Here is a 19,523-nt window from a genome sequence, read left to right as displayed (position 1 = left end):
TTGTTTCTTTTTGTCATTCTCGTAAGCAATATAAGTACTGTGCTTGACCCAAAATTTTCCTTCAGTTGGATCAATTAATTATAATCAGTAATGTTTCATAAATATGTAAATTAAATAGACTGGGCCCTGTCCTATAATGAGTGTTGGCTGTGACAGTAGAAGCCATGATGGCTTAATCAGTAAAATGAATGCCTGAGGGTTGGAAGACCAGGACTCATTTCCCAGGAGACATAAGGATTATTTTTTTTTTCTTTCCACCATGTCTAGGGCATAACCAATGAGGCAAACTGCAGAAATACTCAGCCCTCCTCCAAGCCAAAATTTCAATATCGGACCTTTCAGATGCAAAGCAGGAGTGCCAGGTACTCCACCAAAACATTTGTTAGTGCCCCTTATTGATATTTTTCATAGCCCAAGAAGGTTTCTTTATCACCTTGAGAAGTTCAGATGTTATATACAATAATATATACTGGTGTATAAACCGTGCCTGCACACCCCAGGTATTGTCGTAAGGACTGTACATGTCTTATACACTGGATAAAGGTAAAGTTGCGCCTGTGCCTAATTAATGAAGCACCAAGCCATAAAGGCATTTGGGGGAGTGGAAGTGTAACTCCACCATTCTTGACATTGACACTAGATGCAGGTGAGTGGCTATCTTTACGTCCCAGCCACTTTATCCCTAGGGACAGAGCCCCCAGTAACTATTGTATAAGGCTGTGCCATAGCTCAAGCGGTTATTCGCTGGCTTCCCATCGCAGCAGCCCAGGTTCAATCCTGGGTATGGTCAAGTGGGATTTTTGGTGGACAAAGTGGCGCTGGGGCAGGTTTTCTCCGAGTACTTCGGTTTCCCCTGCCAATCTTGATTCCACCAATTGCTCCACAATCACCCTCACCTATCATCTGGGGCTGGTACAATAGGCCAGAAGTGGCCGCAGTACAAGGGACTTAGTCCCACTCCACTAGCAATAAAGAAAACTATTGTATAAGAGACTAGATGAGCCACAGAGCCAATGTGGACACTGAAGAGGAGAAAAATCTCTTGCCCCTGCCAGGAGATAGACCTCCCCTCTGTCCAGCCCATAGGTCATCACCAGGGCCCGGATTTTGATGACCTGAAAATATTTTAAAAAATGACTAAAAAAAGTCCAGAAAAATGACCTAAAATATGACCCAAAGATGTAATATGCAGGGCCCGGATTTTCATGACCTGAAAATATTCAAGAAATGACTGAAAAAATCCAGAAAAATGACCTAAAGGAGAAAAGAAAGAACACTTCGCTTCCATGTTATTCACATTTCAGAAAACATATGAAGAAAAATTCCCTAAAATGGCCAAAAATGACCCCTAAACCTAAAAATGTCAAAGAATTGCCTATAAAATTTACATTTCTGTAACCAGCAGCTCATATCTGAGATTTATATATTTAAGAGCATCGCGTAGGATACAAGGAAAAAAAGATGACATGTCATCAAAATGTGGGCCCTGGTCATCACTATAACAGCTGAGCTCTCCTGCCCCCCTTATACACTGGGAGATACAATAATTTTGTCTGCACTGCAGTATACCCCCTCTAAGTGCAGTGCTGCTGCTATACACAGTTCCATTTTTAGGTTCTGCAAATGCTAAGCATGATGTTTAATGTAATTTGGGATGTGCCACTATGTAATCTGGAAAATCACTGTCAGCTTCTCTGAAGAAGCTGCTACCTGCATCTTGAAGGTGAAAGACTTAGCTGAGTGTGTAAAAGAAAAGTGATATGGATAAAGGAAGGAAGGGTCAGAAGGAGGGCCCTGAGGAAACAAACAGGATTACGGAAAACAATGCAATGAATACTGACCCTTTAAAGGCCCATTTCCTGAGGGCAGAATCAGTGAGAGAAGAGAGCAAACACTAACAGGCTATTCAGAGGAGTGGGGCGAGGGTGAAGAAATGGAAGAAAGAAGAAATAAAATTACGGATCTGTGAGGGGGAACCAGTGGGAGGTGGATGTTAGTTTCAGGATGTGAAACTGGTCAGCTAATAGTGATAAACTCTTCTCGGGCTATCGGCCATGTTGATTAAAAATTCTGTCAACATGAAACCCTGATGATGGGGATAGAGATGGTGCCTGAAATGTCGGTACTTTTGTAACAAGCTGAGAGGTCCAAGATTTTAACAACTTAGCAATCTGCGTTGAAACAGATTATATTAAATTAACATTTTTAAGTTCCAAAGGTTTGCTTTTTATTTTGTATAGAGGAATTTTTGTGAACAAAATAAACTGAATACATATGAACTTAACAGCAGAAGTAACACATCTGAAAAAAAGATCACTTGATATTTTTATCCAGCACGCACTGAAATTTTATTATCCTAGTTCCAGTAACTTTCACCCTTCAACCAGTCATTATCAGTTCCAAGACTTTCAATATATGCTAAACTAAAAATGTTGAATGAATGTATAAGGGATGGGCGTTCTCGGCCCTTGCACCGTGACCTACAGTGATCTATTGTGCTTCCCCTTTTGATTATCCCCTCAGCAATCCTGTGCTTCAAATGAAGTGCGGGATTTTGTACGTGGGGGCATCAGAATAGTCACTTGGTTCCATAAAGTATTGACCCAAGTGACGTAATCTTAGATAAGCTAAGGCACATAGGATATGTGTGGCTCTTTCATTTTCTTCTTGACACTTCTTACCAGTGGGACTATCACTTAGTCCCAGTTTGAAAAGAATGTCCTTTAAGGTGACAGTGTCCTGTGAATAGTCCCACCACCCATCGTAGCTGGTTCCTGTTTAGCTTCAACAGTTCCTTCGCTCTTTTAGCAGAGGGTCCTCATATGAGTTCCTTTGCTTGCCTGAGTCCAGGCATAGATCCCCAGTATTTCTTGTGCTTCATATTTGTCCAGTCCCTGATTGCCTTTCTGGCAACTCCTATAGAGATGCCACAGGCTGGTTCAGGTCTATGAACGGATGTTCAGCTCCAATCTTAGCCGATTGATATGCTCTTTCGTTTCCAGCAATGCCTTCATGCCCCGGCACCTGTATCAGTTGTAACTAAAAATGTTAATATTTCATGTCATTCTCTTCTCTGAGGAGTCTATTTACTTGATAGTACAGGGGTTTTATGGGGTAGGATGTGCAGTCTATAGCCTCTTTTTAGCTAGCATAAAATTGTAGGATAATAAGGGAATAATAAATTGGAAAGGATACAGAAGGAAGCAAAGGATTAGCAGTTTCCATCTACAATCTTATACACCTGATGATGACCAGTTAGGCCAGATCATGTAATGTTTAATAAATAAGGAGAGACAAATAGCTTTCAAAGTGAATTTTAATATATGGATGAAGTTGCACAGGGACAGTGAAGTGAGTGTGTTAAATTGGAATTGCGCCTAACAACATAAATATATATTATTCTGTTTTTTTTTCTCTCCTGTCCCTTTTTGTGAGAAAACAGTAAATATTAAGTTGTTGGATTTGAGGTACTCACAGCAGTGACTACGAAGAACATCGCATGGTCCGGTAGAAGTTCACCTACATTCTGGAATAATGTACTGCCTCCTGTTTCAGATCAAACAGTAAGTTAAACAAGCAAGCAGAGTGAACTTCTACTACACTGTGTGTCATCACATCACAGAAAATGGTACTTTTCAGCAAAAATCAAGATCATTGCCTTCTGGGATGTGATGTGTATCCCGGTAGATCATTACTAATATTCACTGGAACCTCCTGCTTCCATCTTCAGTATGAAAGATTAAGCTGAGCATGAAAAGATTTGGTGGGGATATAGAGAGAAGACGTCTGGTACGAAGACATTGAGTGAATTAGTGGGAGTAAGAAGTAATATTTGTTTATTCAGAGCTTGGGTCACATCCTCCTTGCAATATCCATACCACTTCTTTCCATGTTCTCCTTAGTCTCTGTCCTAGAGATGGGGAAACATGTTCCTTCAGAATGTTTGTAGTAATCCACCAAACTGCAAAGTAATCTTCATAGTCACCGTAGTCTAGAAAATACTACATTTGATAAATGTAAATTTGGACCAAAAGGAAATGTTCATATGTGTTGCATGTTTCTTTTCATTTACAAAGTGTAACTGATAATCTGTAGCTCTCAAGGACACAAGTGACATCAGAATAGAATTAGTGTACCTTTTGTAACTAAAGGGTAAGAATGACGCTCTTTTCATTCCTTTGATTGTGTTGGTGTAAAGGGGATGTACATATGTGACATATACCTGCATTAAATCATATACCCTTAACAACGAGGAAGCAGTCCAGACATTTTCTTCAGTATGATACAAATTTGTTATTCCTGTAATAGTTATACAGTGGTGGCAGATCTTGAACATGCTAATGTTCTTGCCCATATTTGTAACTTGTTCCAGTTTTTAATCATAATCATTATATGGCACTTCTTTTATCCTGTTTAAAGCAATATTTTATACTGATTTGAAGTATGTTTTATGTTATTAAACATTACAAATGATTTTTTTACATATTATATAAAACCAAGCATAACAAAAGGATCCTTAAACACAAGCGTGAAGTCTGAAAATTAGATCAGATGCCAAGAACACGTGTGTTAAGGACTTTTGCCACCAATGTATGTTATACATTTGGCCATTCAGTGGATTCTGTAAAATTATAAAAGCGTTATTCTAAATCTGTACAAGGGGTTCACAAGGAAATATGAAAATATCTAATTTTTTAATAGAGACTGAAGTGTATATATTTAAAAATATTGTTTAAAAACGTATTTGACACATACTTGAAACCAGATAAAGCAGTGACTCTGTATTTCATAATAACGTTTTATATTTATACAATATTATTTAATGTATATTGCAGATAAAATAATCCAGGAAACTTGAAATATACAGGGTGTTCCACGACTTCTAGGGCATAACTTCAGGAGGTGATATCCTAGGTCTTTGTGATCAAAAAAGTTCATATAAACATGTGTCCGATTTTGGGCGGTTACGGAGTTATGACCGTTTTTTCATTCCCCCACACGCCCTCGTGTGAACCGCGTATGTCAGCTGGCGGGTCGCTATTTTTAGCCAGCTACAGACAGAGCGTTCTCGTTATCTCGACACTTGAGAGCTACCTGGGGGGGAGGGGTTGCTATGTCCGGCGCGGTTCACAACCGAGCGGCAGCCTGTGTTGCGGCCGGCGGTGACATTTTCGAAAATCAGCTTTAAGCACCAATCAATTCAAATTAAAGGTAATTTCACGAAATTAACTTTACATTCATACTTTAAATGTATCATGTATTATGCTGGTTTATTATTTTGTTCCGTTTACTGTCAGTAATCGGTACCTTCTATTATGAGGTTAGAACGGTCATAACTCCGTAACCGTCCAAAATCGGACACATGTTTATATGAACTTTTTTGATCACAAAGACCTAGGAAATCACCTCCTGCAGTTATGCCCTAAAGTCGTGAAACACCTTGTATATATTTATATACACTCAACTCTCGATTATCCGGGAATGGAAATCGCGATTAATTGAAAATCCGGTTAAGACAAATTTTATTAAAAGTAGTACTGTAATACTATAGGCCTACCTGTATTTAAGTTTATTCAACCTCATTTTTATGTCATCTCATGGCCTATTTAATAATTTTTTTGCATTATACTGAAGTATGAATTAGTTATTTCAATCACAGTGTTCAACAACATCCAACACTTTTTACGAATATTCACCCTTAACACTTACAAAAATTTAATATTGTCGTTTGCCTTTTCGTGGCATTTTACTTTTTACGGATATCCGTACGAAGCCTAAGTAAAATATTAGCTTGTCACTTAATAAACTGTTCTCTTCACTCTCAGGATAGTCTAGTAAGGATTCCAAATGATTAAGAGCAGCACCATATGATGTTTTCTTACTAGCAGCACTGTCCACCTCTTCCTCATTCTCACTTTCTTCCCGCTCCTCTGGCTGCACCCTCACTGAACTTGCGGTTTCGTCACTGCTTAACATTTCGAAGCCCGGCTCACACGAGTTTCTGTTGAATACTTAACAGAGCACGCTTCCTTTTACACCCTGACATTTTGCTAACGCACTTGAAGATCGATACAAAGGGACCAATTGGGGCGGTGTCTGTCCTTGAAACTTTCCACAAATCCTTGCATTCTTTCACCCCTACCCTAGAACATTGTGTTAGCGTAACGGGACCAAACAATGCAGAGCTCGGTTCACACTAGTATGAAAATAGTGTTACTCCTCACCATGTGAAACAAAAGTGAATGAATATTAAACAACATATAAGCCTCAAAAAAGGCCCGGTTAAACCACAAACCGGTTTATGCGCCCCCAGATAATTGAGAGTTGAGTATATATATATATATATTTTTTTCTTTTTTTGCTCACTGGAATGCAGTGAAGCCATCTCCATTCGCTTACATGGCAGTGCTGGGTGTCAGTTTAATTCATCATTCTGATATTCTTGCATTAATTAAGTAGACCAAGAATATTATCTTGTGATGTAACTCCATGACATACAGTTAATCCTTTGGGCTGCCAGCCCTTAATGTTTTTGTAGAATAGTCTCAAGATATATTTTTTTAAACATTTTTCTTTAGTTTAACCTAAGATACACTAACTTCGCCGACAAGCAGCGGTCGATCGGTCGGTATAGTTCTCTTGCAGACTACAGACAACGGAGTTTTTGTTTTTTTAACCCAAGATACCAAAAAAAATAGTCTGCCCAAGAGTTGTGGGTGACCATATTGAAGCAGATGCAGATAACTTTGAATTTGTTGTTAATGCGTGTATTTGGTATATTTCCCCATTTTTCTTTTCAATTTTAATTTTTTCCCGAAGGGGGGGCAGATGAATGCGGACGCCCGTGGTGGTTGCGGTCTGTGGTGGGACACTCCTTAAAACGAAATCATGATGCATGCATCTGAATTTATAAATATGCCAGGGAAGCCTTGAGAGGATTCCTGTCTGCCGATCAAAGGTCATCATGACCATGAGGGCCGTCAGCGCCGTGAGTGTCTGGAGTCGAGAAGCAGAAGTGGGGGAGGGGAAATGCTTTTTCACAGTTCAGCGTGGCTTCTTCAGCGCTTGGTCATTGTGCCTGATGGTGGCCTGAGCGTTGAAGATAGGTAAGCCCTTCGGTGTTAACATACAGTATGTGTTAATATACTACGTATTTTGCTGTCAAGTCTTGTTGTTTATGGAATAAATTGAAAACGGCGTGTTCAGTACTGAAATATGCATTATGGGTAGACTGAAGTTCAATCTCATGTAGTTTGGTTTTTCTATTTGCGTAAATTTTGTGTTTTTTTTACGTAAGTAGAAGGGAATGTTTCTTTTTTTTTGATTAAATATAATTACTCTACATGAACTGCCGTGGTTGTGTAATCGAATGAAGGCGTCAGTAGGGTCAGTAGATTGTTACAACCAGATGACAGCGAAGTGTTCTCGTGGTGTTTTTTCAAGATGCGAATAGCCTGGAATAATGCGGAAAAGCAGCAAAAAAATAATAGAAATGGAGGTGTTGCCCTCACACAAATAAAACTTTTGCTATTGTTCACTTCGCATATTTCGGCCCGTGTAGACATGAGGTGATTTAGTGACGGATTACATAAACTGCAATGCTAGTGTGCAATTGCTTAAACTTGGGCTTGTTGGATCCAACTTAATTCTATACGTACATTAAACTTCAACTTAAAATTAAAACATTCGTGTTGCATTTGTAACAAATTGAAAAATTACAGATTAAACCAAGCACTGCGTGAGGAAATCCCATTGAACTTGTTCTTGGTGCTTTGGAGTGTATGTGATGGTTGTCAGCTCATCCGGTTATTTTTGTGTTGCTGGATATTTGTATTTGTCTTTTATGGGTAAGTTTTTGTTCCATTGATCACCCTAGTGGTTTGCGATTGTTAGGGTGGGCCGGGTTCAGTGACAAGTTCTGGTTTGGATTTGAAGGCAAAGTCAGCGATATGCATGATCATTCTCTTCTGTTCCCACAGAAATGTTTCAAAGGTCTGGCAATTCCATGCGAATCCATGCATGTGTTTTATTAGGCCGTGCGGAACACAAACTTGTCAGAGAAGTTGCCGATCGAATTAGGCGTTGAAAGGCGTAAACTAATAGGACCTCGATACCAAATAGGTGGCAGAGAGTGACATGTCAGTAGAGGTGGTACAGAGCTGAGTGTTATGACCAAGATTAGTGTATGTCGTTTACTTTAAGAAGCTGTTAATATTAAGACTAGTGTGTTGAATTGTATCCAAGCCGAGATTCGAACCCAGCACCTCCACAATACAAGTCTAGAGCGTTGCCGCTGAGCGATCCAGTTCTGTACGAACATTTTGTAGCGGCATGAGTTCCTCTTGCGAGAAATGCTGGGTTCTGTGAGCATTGTATAAGACAGCAAATGTAGATTATATTTCTATTTATGTATTTTTTCCCCCCCTTGGCACTACAGGCCCAGTGAGCCTAGGCCTACCTCCATGAACTTCTCCGTTCACTTCAATTTTTCTAGATCTTACACATTCGGTAGGATTCCTTGGGCGGGTGATCAGCTCGTCACAAGGCCTCTACCTGTACACAAACACAGAAAAACGCACACACACAAACTAAACATCCATGCCCTGGGTGGGATTCGAACCCACGATGCCGGTTTCCAAGCGGGCGAAGACAGTACATGCCTTAGACCGCTCGACTACCGTGACTGGCATTTATGTATTTAGGGCTAGAAATTTCAGTAGTCGCGATTAGACGCCTTGTACGTAATTCAAGAATGTGATTTTTTTTTAGCACAGCGTGTGACGTAAGACCTATAGTTCCTAATAACAATACACATTGGAACAAATTTCCTTTTTAACTTGTGCTGGTTATTCGCGGGGTCTTTACCGATCTGTCCATCTAGTTAACAGCAACCAATCCACGATGTGTGTCTTTGCCTGTCCAAATTCGAAGTTTGTATTTAGCTTTCAAATTCTTTCAAAATACCTGTGTATACAAGCATGCAAATGAATCATAAACGTAAAGTAAAAAAAAAAGTAAAGCTATCCCCGTAACAGACCATGAAGGCCCATAGGATTGGGAGACGTTGAGGGTCCCACATTATCTAGACAGTCGGCTCAAAGATGGCGGTAAGCGAGTTAAATACATGTGCCTGGCAGGTATCTTCTTTCAATATTTGAAGAAGGAAAAGGCTTACCCGTTTTCAGTTCAAGTAACATGTTTACGAAAGATAAAGTATTAATAGTCGCCTCGGTGAGGCACGTAGTTCGTGTTAGGTACCACGTGTTTTGTAGGAATCAACTTTCTTGGAACCCCTCTCCCACTCCACTTATATTCCAGTGGATGTTTGTGGACTGTTGCCACGTTCAGTGCAAGGGGTGTCAGATTTGTCTCGTGATGCATTCCAGGATTGATGACGTGAGCAGGAAATATCTTTGAAAACTTCTTGTACTTAATGCTTCCACGTTGTTCCCGTTTTGCATTTCCGTTTCCGGAAACAAATCAGGGGTCTTCACCCATTTCGTTGTGGAATTATCTCCATTGACATTTAAGTTCGTGTTATTTTTAATTTGTTTTTGTTTAATATCCTGATGAGCTGTTACTACTCAGGTTTGAACCCTATGATCAGCGGAAAGGACTCCTTTCATAAATTCATTATTGCTGGCATAGCAAGTGCTGAATTAGTGGTTTGTTTACTTCATGGCCTCAGCATTTTTAATTGCCGCCATTTCAGAAATTGCCTGAATAAAATCTTGCAAAAGGTGAAGCCATCTCTGTGCTTAATTAAACAAACACAATGCCATGAAGTATGGGGAAGTGAAGGTATAAACTCCTCTCATACTTAACCTCGGCACTGGATGGAGGTGAGGGGGCAGCTTCACACCTTGGCCGCTTTACCCGCCGGGAAAAAGCCCCCGGTGACCCGTTAGATGGGCTGAGTGTGCGCCAGACGCCGTGGAGAAGATAATCTCTTGCCCGTGTCGGGAATCGAATCCCCATTCCTCGGCCGTGCAGCCCGCAGCCCATCGCTGTATCGACGGAGCTAACCGCACTCCAAATGAAGTTTCGTACGGACTGTAATTAAACAGTACCAGTTTAATTAGATCTGCAGGACAAAACTACGTTTAATCTGTGAGTTTCGCATGATTGCGTCCATACGAATTTTGGAAACTCGTTTCTGTCTTGAATACAACGTAGGGACGTATTCGTGTTCACATAAAGTTGACTTCATAAGAGGTTAAACAGTTCCGTCCAGCGTGACTAGTAAAGATTTTTCTTATTTCAGTCCTTCATCCCCTACAAGTTTCGATGTTTATAGACCATCCTCAGAAAGAGAGCAATACAATTGAAGACCACTATTACAATATGTTTTTGAATGCTAAAATATATACATATAATGTTGATAGAATACAATGGTTATAAAATCTAATGTTTTAACAACTACAGCGGCTTTCTTAATATGTTAAATAGTTAAGTGGCTTCCGATTGTATTGATGTCCCTCTGAGGATGGTCTGTAAAGACCGAAACATGTAAGGGATGAAGGATTGAAATAAGAAAAATCTTTACTAGTCACGCTGGACGGAACTGCTTAACCCCTTATGATGTTGTTAGTATGACGGACCACAATGAAACAAGTATTTCTTTATTGCTAGTGGGGTGGGACTAAGTTCCTTGTACTGCGGCCACTTCTGGCCTATTGTACCAGCCCCAGATGATAGGTGAGGGTGATTGTGGGGCAGTTGGTGGAATGAAGATTGGCAGGGGAAACCGAAGTACTCGGAGAAAACCTGCCCCAGCGCCACTTGACCAGACCCGGGATCGAACCCGGGCCGCCACGGTGGGAAGTCAGCGACTAACCGCTTGGGCCATGGTGCGGCCTTATGAAACAAGTAAAGTGAACTTCATATCTGGGACGCCTGAGCCATAGGATTTCCTTTTGACGCCGAACTGCGTTAGCGTTGTCTTCAGTTCGTAATGTAAACTTGTTGATTTTTATAGATAATTTCCTGTTAAGGTACCATATTTTGTTTGCTTTAATGGAAAAAAAAATCCGATATTTAAATTTGGAAGTAAGATACTTTTTTTAAATTTTCAACACGGAGAGTCATCAGTATATCCTAAATTAACTGAAATTTGATTATCAAATACAGAGTCTTCCGTAAGAGGAGGCCATATGCTATTTGCTATAAAATATGTAGCCGTGAAACGATTTTCATTCAACATCCCTGGGTTACGATAGTGTAACAAGTATTATGAAATTTTTTTTTAAGGTCTTTCATTCTGGTCCGTCACACTAACAAATTAACAATCAAGTTCCTTCCGTCAAATGTGACACTTTTATAAGTTTTCCACCTCGTCACCACCTGCCTTACATGTTTCGGCTCACCACGGAGCCATCATCAGAGGCATTTATAGTAGAAAAAGAAATCACCAACACACAAAACTTCACTTTGTTAGAAATAGCCACGTTCCAGATAATTAAAATAATTACAATAGTTAAAATTGCCGAGAGTGTCGGTTCACTAAAGGTTTTCCACACACCACGGTAGCTTTCTTATTTAATTCGTCGTTAATTCTGTAAAAATNAAGAATTCTAGGAATTTTAAGAATTCTTACTTCAAATAACGAAACATAATTTTTACAGAATTAACGACGAATTAAATAAGAAAGCTACCGTGGTGTGTGGAAAACCTTTAGTGAACCGACACTCTCGGCAATTTTAACTATTGTAATTATTTTAATTATCTGGAACGTGGCTATTTCTAACAAAGTGAAGTTTTGTGTGTTGGTGATTTCGTTTTCTACTATAAATGCCTCTGATGATGGCTCCGTGGTGAGCCGAAACATGTAAGGCAGGTGGTGACGAGGTGGAAAACTTATAAAAGTGTCACATTTGACGGAAGGAACTTGATTGTTAATTATGAAATTATTTTTTAATCCAGTGGCTGTACTATTTTTCAGAAAAAGAAACAGTCGATATAAAACTTTGTTTTAACACCTGTCTTTTTTTGTGGTTTTCTTAAGTAGGTATAGCTGTGAGTTTCAAATACATCCTCAAGAATGCTTCTAAAACGCATCGTAACATTTATATAGTGCTTCATAAGAAAATGTTAGAACAGAGTATCGTTGTGTACGGCCAAACGAAAACGGGGTTTTAAGTGACGAGATAGAAACTTTGGTTCGAATGCCGACATAAATCGAAGACCCCAACAGCTCAGTATAATTCGAGACCGGATTTATTTTATTGTTCGATAATGATTACAGTGAAGGAGGGAATACAGCATATCCATATGTAAACTACCTACAGCTGCACGAACGATGTACCGAGTGTAGATTGCAGCAATTATGGAAGTACACACAGTGACACTGTATCTCGCGTTATCGGATGTGCTAGTTTCCGGTCATACCTGTAGACTCCTTCACGGTTGGGTAGCTGTTGTTGCTGCTCAAACAAGGATATATCCTTCGGTATTTGTCAGGAATGTGTGCAGAATTGCACAGCTGTATCACAAATCACAACTTCTGCTGGGTTATCGCCGTCGTAGCGGTGTCTGAAACAGCGGAATGAAAGTGTACCTTTTTGAGGTAACAACGACTGGTTTTAAAAATTGATTACGAAGTGTGTACAAACTGCACAGTGAAATGCTTCATAACTTGCAGTCTTTGCCCAATGTAATTAGAATGGTGAGATCGGCAGGGCATGTAGCGTGAATTGGGGAAAGAGGAATGCGTGTACGATATTGGTGAGAAAGTCAGAGGGTAAAAGAGCACAATGAAGACCAAGACGTAGGTGTGTAGATAATATTAAAAATGGATATTAGGGATATAGGATATGGTGGTATGGTCTGGATTGAGTTCGCCCAGGGGCCAGTGGAGAGCTCCTATGAACACTAATGAATCTTCGGGTTCCATGCAATTTTGGGAAGTTCTTGAGGACGTGTCCAACTGGCGGTTTCTCAAGAAGGGCTCAACTCCATGAAGTTGGTGCACAGTGTCTTAATAACTTCTTTTTCGCCGTCTTCGGTCATATATAGGTGATGAACAAAGCGTTTTGGAATTCTTGAGAATAATTAGGATGTAACGGGAAAATACTGTTTACTTCAACTTGTATAGAGCACCTGCTGGCCCTACGAGATTTGAGGTTTCGTGGCTGCGATTATTAGTGCTGCCTTCTGGGATATGATGCCGTGAAGTCTGATAGAGCATTACCAATGTTTTGGAGGAACCTGCATCTTTCTTTGCTTGGCATCACAGAAGACAGCAGGCGTCAGTGGAAATCAGGAGTGTTGAGAGAGAGAGCTCTAATATTCAATTCCGCATACCGGTAATAAATTTGTAGCCATTATCCAAAAATTTTGCGCTATAACCGGGAATGTAGCCGACGTTCCAAATTCACTGTATTATAAAGTGATTATGCCTTAAGTTGTGCATTGCTCATTGTCTTTGTTTTATTTAAATTATATGACATTTCAGAACTGAACTTTCATCTACCATCTGGCGTAAAAAAGGGACAATGTCTAACATAAAAACTCTATAATTAACAACAGACCATTGCCACAGATCTCTAGATGAGTGATTCCCAAAGTGGACTGTACCCTCCGGGGGCGGGCAGTGGGATTGCCTAAGGGGGCGCTGGAAGTGGGTCCCTCTGAGCGCGTTTTTCGTTTGTTTGCGATCGAAGTGACTTTAGACCAGATATTGGGATACTGGTATCACTTAAGCAAGCCCATCAGTAGCATTAAGAATTTACTAACATTGAAGTAGTTAACTAAATGTGGTGTCTTATTTTGTTATCTTCATTAGTGGGTTGTGCAAACTGCTGTTCTGAAGAACGCTTTTTATAGGGTAGTACAGAGGGCATTGGGGATGAGTTTATGGAACCAAAAGGACAGTGGCCTGAGAAAGTTTGGGAACCACAGCAACCAGTTCATGGATTTTCATCCACCTTGCTATGAACTACGGGCGCTACCTGCATTGTTTCTTGGGTGGTGGTGGTGGTGGAGGCGGTGGCGGGGAGGCAGATTATGCTCACAAGCTTGTGTTTAAGCCATGTAAGACTATTTTTACTGCTTGCCTATAGTGTTCTGGATAGAAGTATATACATGTATTTTTTCGGTACTTTTATTTGCTGGTATTATTATTTGGTGTGTCTCCAACTTTAAATTTGAACGTTTTTTAGTTCGGGGGGAGCCAGATGCCTGGCTTGCCTTTTCACCTGCCACATTCTGTACTATGAAAGTCATGACATCAGAGCTTACTCAGCATGCTTGCATTTTAGTTGCATATAGCTGGCAGGCCGCGCCATAGCTCAAGCGGTTAGTCACTGGCTTCCCACCACAGCAGCCCGGGTTCGATCCCGGGTCTGGTCAAGTGGGATTTGTGGTGGACAAAGTGGCGCTGGGGCATGTTTTCTCTGAGTACTTCGGTTTCCCCTGCCAATCTTCAGTCCACCAATTGCTCCACAATCACCCTCACCTATCATCTTGGGCTGGTACAATAGGCCAGAAGTGGCCGCAGTACAAGGGACTTAGTCCCACCGCACTAGCAATAAAAAAATACATAAAGCCAGTAATACCAACACAGTGGTCCTATGAATTTATGATGTGAAATGATGAAACAATTTAACGTCCAGTCTTGTCATGATGAAACGGGAGTATGTAATACCCATGAAGCTCATTTTTAGTGTTGAGCTGGTGCTGAGCAAAAGCTATGTCTGCCTTCCTGTTCTTTTTGTAATAAGTAATGAACTACCAGTATTATTTATGCATGCGAATTTTAGTAAGAGGATGGAGCATAGACATAGCAGTGATGACAGCTATGTGGGAATCTACTTACTGAAGTTGGGAATAGAATCTCGCGAATGTGCATTATAATCTATAGATACGCTAAGTATGAATCTAGTGAATGTGCATCATAGTCTGTGGTTATGCATTGTGTGTTGTTTCCAACTTTCATCTTTTCAGTTTTTATTTACACAGAGCTGCTGAAGATTACTGAGACAACAGGAACGTGGCATTCATAGAGCAAATGATGCACTGACATTAATCATCCAGTATGGTGTTGAAAGATCTGAAACTTATCTTTGATAATTCTCATTGCACTTTCTTCAGTGGACAGACTGTCTCTGGAAGACTGGTGGTAGAACTTGATGCACCAGAATACTTAAGCAGTGAGTATAATGACAGCAGCTGACCTCAAGTGTCATTATTTGTGTGGTTTAACTGACTTGATGGTACAAGGTCTCCCTTGAAAAGTTCATAGTTTAAGATACACCTTGATGTATGTAACAGTTGTGTTCCTGAAAAAAAGTCACAAGGGGCACAGTGCCATAAATCAGACATACTCATAATTTCCCCAGTGAAAATCAGTTGAAGTGTCTGAAACCTGCTAGAAGAAGTATTAGAATATTCTTGCCATTACTTTCAACTGATTATCTTATGCAGTACAGTATATTCTTTGTCATATTTTAAAAATATTTGTGTCATTTCAATATGAAGAAATGGCATTATTAATTATTTACTTGCAAAGGAAAAACATTAGACATTCCTAAGAAATGTAATGGCATAATATCCTTGAAACATGCACAGGAAACCTGTTACCACTGGGTCAGAATCACATATTCAATTGCCATCAGAGAGAGAGACAAATACATATATGGTCCCAGAAAGCAGCAAGATGTATTTACTTGCAAATGAAAAACATTAGACATTCCTAAGAAATGTAATGGCATAATGTCCTTGAAACATGCACAGGAAACCTGTTACCACTGGGTTAGAATCACATAGCCAATTGCCATCAGAGAGAGAGAGACAAATACATGCCATCAGAGAGAGAGAGAGACAAATACATATATGGTCCCAGAAATTAGCAAGATGTATTTTAAACACTGTTAAGTAGTATGTAGATAACAGAAATGACTCATATTAATAGTATAGAAATAATAAAAGTTAACACTTGCTCATGCCATGATAGATGACTTGGCTAATTGAATGAGTGGTGGATTAATTAGATGGAAGGGTCATTGATTTTTATGGGAAGATGATTGTGGTTGTGGAGAGGGGGGTTGAGTTGGCTGAAAATGGCTAACAATATAGAGTAGATTATAAAAGGTTGTGATGATGGTGTATGAAACTTGGCCATCATCCAGTATTCTGAAGAACACATCATCATGGAAACGATTGTTTCTGGCCTCAGGTGAAGGGGATGGTCCAATGATTGGGTTAGCTCTTTCAAATGAACCCAACAGTGTACATGTCTCCCTGTCCAGTGATTGGGCTTAGCAGTCTTTAACAGACCCAGCAGAGTACGTCATAAGTGCCTCACCCCCTCACCTGAGAAAGGAAACAGATCCAGTTTTTGAAACGTGTTCTTTAGTGTTCTTTAGAATACCGGTTGATGGACAGAGCCCAAAATCCCAGTAGTCCCAGCAGTAATATTGAGTTTTGTGGCCACTGAAGTTGATGATCAAATATCATTAGATATTTTTGGTGATTCTTGTAGTGATAAGTGATACCTTTAAAATGTCATCCATCATTAGTTGCTTCCTAGCGCCTCACTTCTCATGGGAGAGCAGATGTATGGAAGAGGTCATGTTGCTGGGTCAAATTTCCCTTTCTTCCTATCTCATTCAGTTGGCCAATAGGCAGGTCACATTAAAACGAATGCTATTAATTGAAATCAGTCTAAATTAGTCGATCACATTAAAAAAGTCACATTTTTAAAACTTGCATACCGCAAGAACACGTGTTTTCAACTGGTCAGCAAATTCCATATTTTTATACGTCGTCATTGTTTTTGCAAAAATTTATCATAGGATTCTGCCATTAGATCGTATTCCAAGCCTCCCAAATGCAGTCCACACCATAACCATAACCATTTGCAGAGATTAATTTTAACATTACACTTCCTTCTTTTCACAGATTTAAAAAGTGCCTTATAACCTTGATGTTTACCAAGCAGATTGTATTAATTTATGATTCATGCTACATGTCTCACCCATCTCACATATCTTGAGTTAATCATGTCCAGTTTATTTTANCTTATTTTTCATATTTCTCCTCAAATTATGTTTACAGACTCCCTGAAACTTTTGTCAGTCTCTTTTCTGTCATTAGAGTGAGGGACCAAGTTTCACGCCCATAAAATACAACAACTAAATTATAATTTTCTTATTTTAGTCTTTGATTTTCTACTTAGGACATATGAAGATGAAAGGTTACAAACTGAATGGTAGCAAGTATTTTTTTGGTTTAAATCTGGTTGTAATTTGATTGCGAATATAATTTTGTCTCATACTATAATTCCAGAGAAATTGCAAATATAATTTTGACTCATACTATAATTCCAAAGAACTACAGCTTTTATTCATTGCTATATTTGGTTATACACTTTCAGTGAGCAATCCACAGGTGTATCTTGACATTTGGTAATGTTGTGGAGTTGCATCATGTGTTACAACTGACATGATGTAGTAATTCCAGTGCCTGTTTTACTCCAGAGACTCTGTTGTGTCCCACTATGTTCAGAGCATCAGTTATAACGTTTCTGTATACTCTTTAGGTATCTTGGTTAAATTCAGAGGAGAAGCAAACTGTTCCTGGAGTGAAACAAACACCATACGGCGGAATGGAAATGATGAAACTCAGACGACAACTTACACAGACAATGATTTGTATTTTGAGAAGCATATGACATTGTTTGGTGGAAGTGGTAAGTTAATAGCATGTAGATTCTTAAGGGTTCTGACAGCAGTGTATGTCACTTTGAATTACAGGGTTTTAGGACTTTGTCCATTGTCCTGTATTCTATGGTCTATATGCTCTAGCGTTTTTATAATATAGGATGATGGAGGAAGTCCAAAAACCAAATTATTCTGAATGCTAATAGCATCAGGAAAAAATGGACTTTGTGTGTTGATTGGTAGCAAGAGCCATGTTAAGGTGTCATAAAATACTGAACTGCCATTTTGTCATCAACAAAATATTTGCCTGGTTACCAGATTTAGTTTCCATGCACTGAGGAGGAGTGGCAGGTTTATGAGCCCAGAATAGATGCTTTGCATTGTACTTCCAAGTGCTGTGCTATTTTGTGTCAGATGTAACTCATTCATTCAATTCCTTTTACTCCATTTTGGACAGGTGTAACTATATTTATGGAATAAACATGTTGTCTAATATGGATGAAGTGACATTGCCTTATTTTATGTTCAGTAAGTTGGGTTTTATAGTTAGTTATTGTTTAAGCGGAGATTTTAGACATGTGGCCATAGATAACTACAATTTACTAAGTTCAGTTGTCGTTTAACTGTTGCAGGTAGCACAGAAATGCTTCCAGCTGGAAGTCATTTTTTCCAGTTCTGCATGGTGGTACCCAACCATCTGCCTTCATCATTTGAAGGAAAATATGGTCACATACGCTACACAGTAAAAGGCATACTAGATCGTCCCTGGACATTCAGCCATGAAGTTATGGCATCTTTCATTGTTATGTCTACTTTGGATCTTAACTTAGATCCTGTAAACAAGGTAAGTACCTAGAATTGTCAAGGTGAAACAGTACTTATTTCTGTGATAGCAGTAATTTGTGAATTGAGAGAAGACTTTCCACCATTGTTGATGCAGTGAAATATTATTGGACAGCACCCATTAATTTTTGTATATTGTCAGAAGATTCAGGACTAAATGTTTTGCAGTCCAGCATATATGAATTCCACCTAGGAAGGCTGAATAGAAAGCAGTCCATGTACCTGGTATTAGAAGCATCAGATTCAACATTGCTACTGGAAAAGCAACATGCTGATCCAGTTCAGTCCAGTCCACTCCACGTCACTACAACTTATGCTTCTTACATTTAACACTGTCCACATATCTCCATCATGGTTCCTCAGGGAGAAACTTTTTAAATGTTCAGCTGTCAAAAGTCTGTATGGATTCCATGTTTTCTGTCACAGCAAACTACCCTAGACATTGCTATTGCTCCTTGCTCCTTAAATTTCAGGAAACTAATAGTGTTGATTCCTGGGTTAGAACAACTTAGGAGACCTTTAAGAAATCTTGGTACAAGAAAATAAATGTTGTTATCTCTTAACAGGGGATAGGGAAGCTCATTCTGTGTTATAATCCTTGATAACAGTGAAACTTTTGGATGCTTTTGAAGTTTTAGAAATGAAAATTAATGTTCCAGGTTCCAGTGCAGCTCGAGACAACTAAACACTTTTGCTGCTTTTGCTGCAAGTCAGGACCACTGACATTTGTAATGCACCTTCCAGCAAAAGGTTACATTCCTGGACAAGACATTCCTATTACAGTAGAAATTGAAAATGGAAGTAATGTTAAAGTTTGCAATGTGGCCTGTGAACTTTGGAAGGTTAGTGCTTCATATTTAGTGGTCATTTAATTTTTGTAATTGCTGTCATTCACATTTGGCATAATAGGAAGAGGCAAGATGGTAATATACTGAGTTTGTTACGGTGATGTGACTACAGAATAGTAATAACTTTAGGAAAAGGTTGAAAGGTGAGACAAGATGTGTCCACATTTACTCA

The 19,523-nt window shown here is 39.4% G+C and overlaps 1 protein-coding gene across 4 annotated transcripts in view; it reads left to right on the top strand.

The window, feature by feature from the left end:
- The first annotated feature begins 6,675 nt into the window (after positions 1 to 6,675).
- LOC111863073 (arrestin domain-containing protein 3) overlaps positions 6,676 to 19,523 on the top strand; it is a 28,926-nt gene continuing 16,078 nt past the window's right edge. Inside the window, exons 1-5 of one of the 4 annotated variants that reach the window (XM_023849099.2) lie at positions 6,676 to 7,106; positions 14,959 to 15,149; positions 17,540 to 17,689; positions 18,293 to 18,504; positions 19,163 to 19,345. In XM_023849099.2, the coding sequence (XP_023704867.1) occupies positions 15,035 to 15,149; positions 17,540 to 17,689; positions 18,293 to 18,504; positions 19,163 to 19,345 (660 nt within the window). In that variant the 5' untranslated portion in view covers positions 6,676 to 7,106; positions 14,959 to 15,034. Of the gene's footprint in view, positions 7,107 to 7,137; positions 7,848 to 12,464; positions 12,566 to 14,943; positions 15,150 to 17,539; positions 17,690 to 18,292; positions 18,505 to 19,162; positions 19,346 to 19,523 lie in introns of those variants that run through there. The other 3 variants (XM_023849177.2, XM_023849339.2, XM_023849255.2) reach the window with 3 other exon arrangements.

Source organism: Cryptotermes secundus, unplaced genomic scaffold (assembly GCF_002891405.2).
Source record: "Cryptotermes secundus unplaced genomic scaffold, Csec_1.0 scaffold1894, whole genome shotgun sequence".
Classification (NCBI taxonomy): Eukaryota; Metazoa; Arthropoda; class Insecta; order Blattodea; family Kalotermitidae; genus Cryptotermes; species Cryptotermes secundus.
The sequence above is the reverse complement of the archived record's forward strand: the minus strand, read 5'-3'. Positions and strand labels throughout refer to the sequence as shown.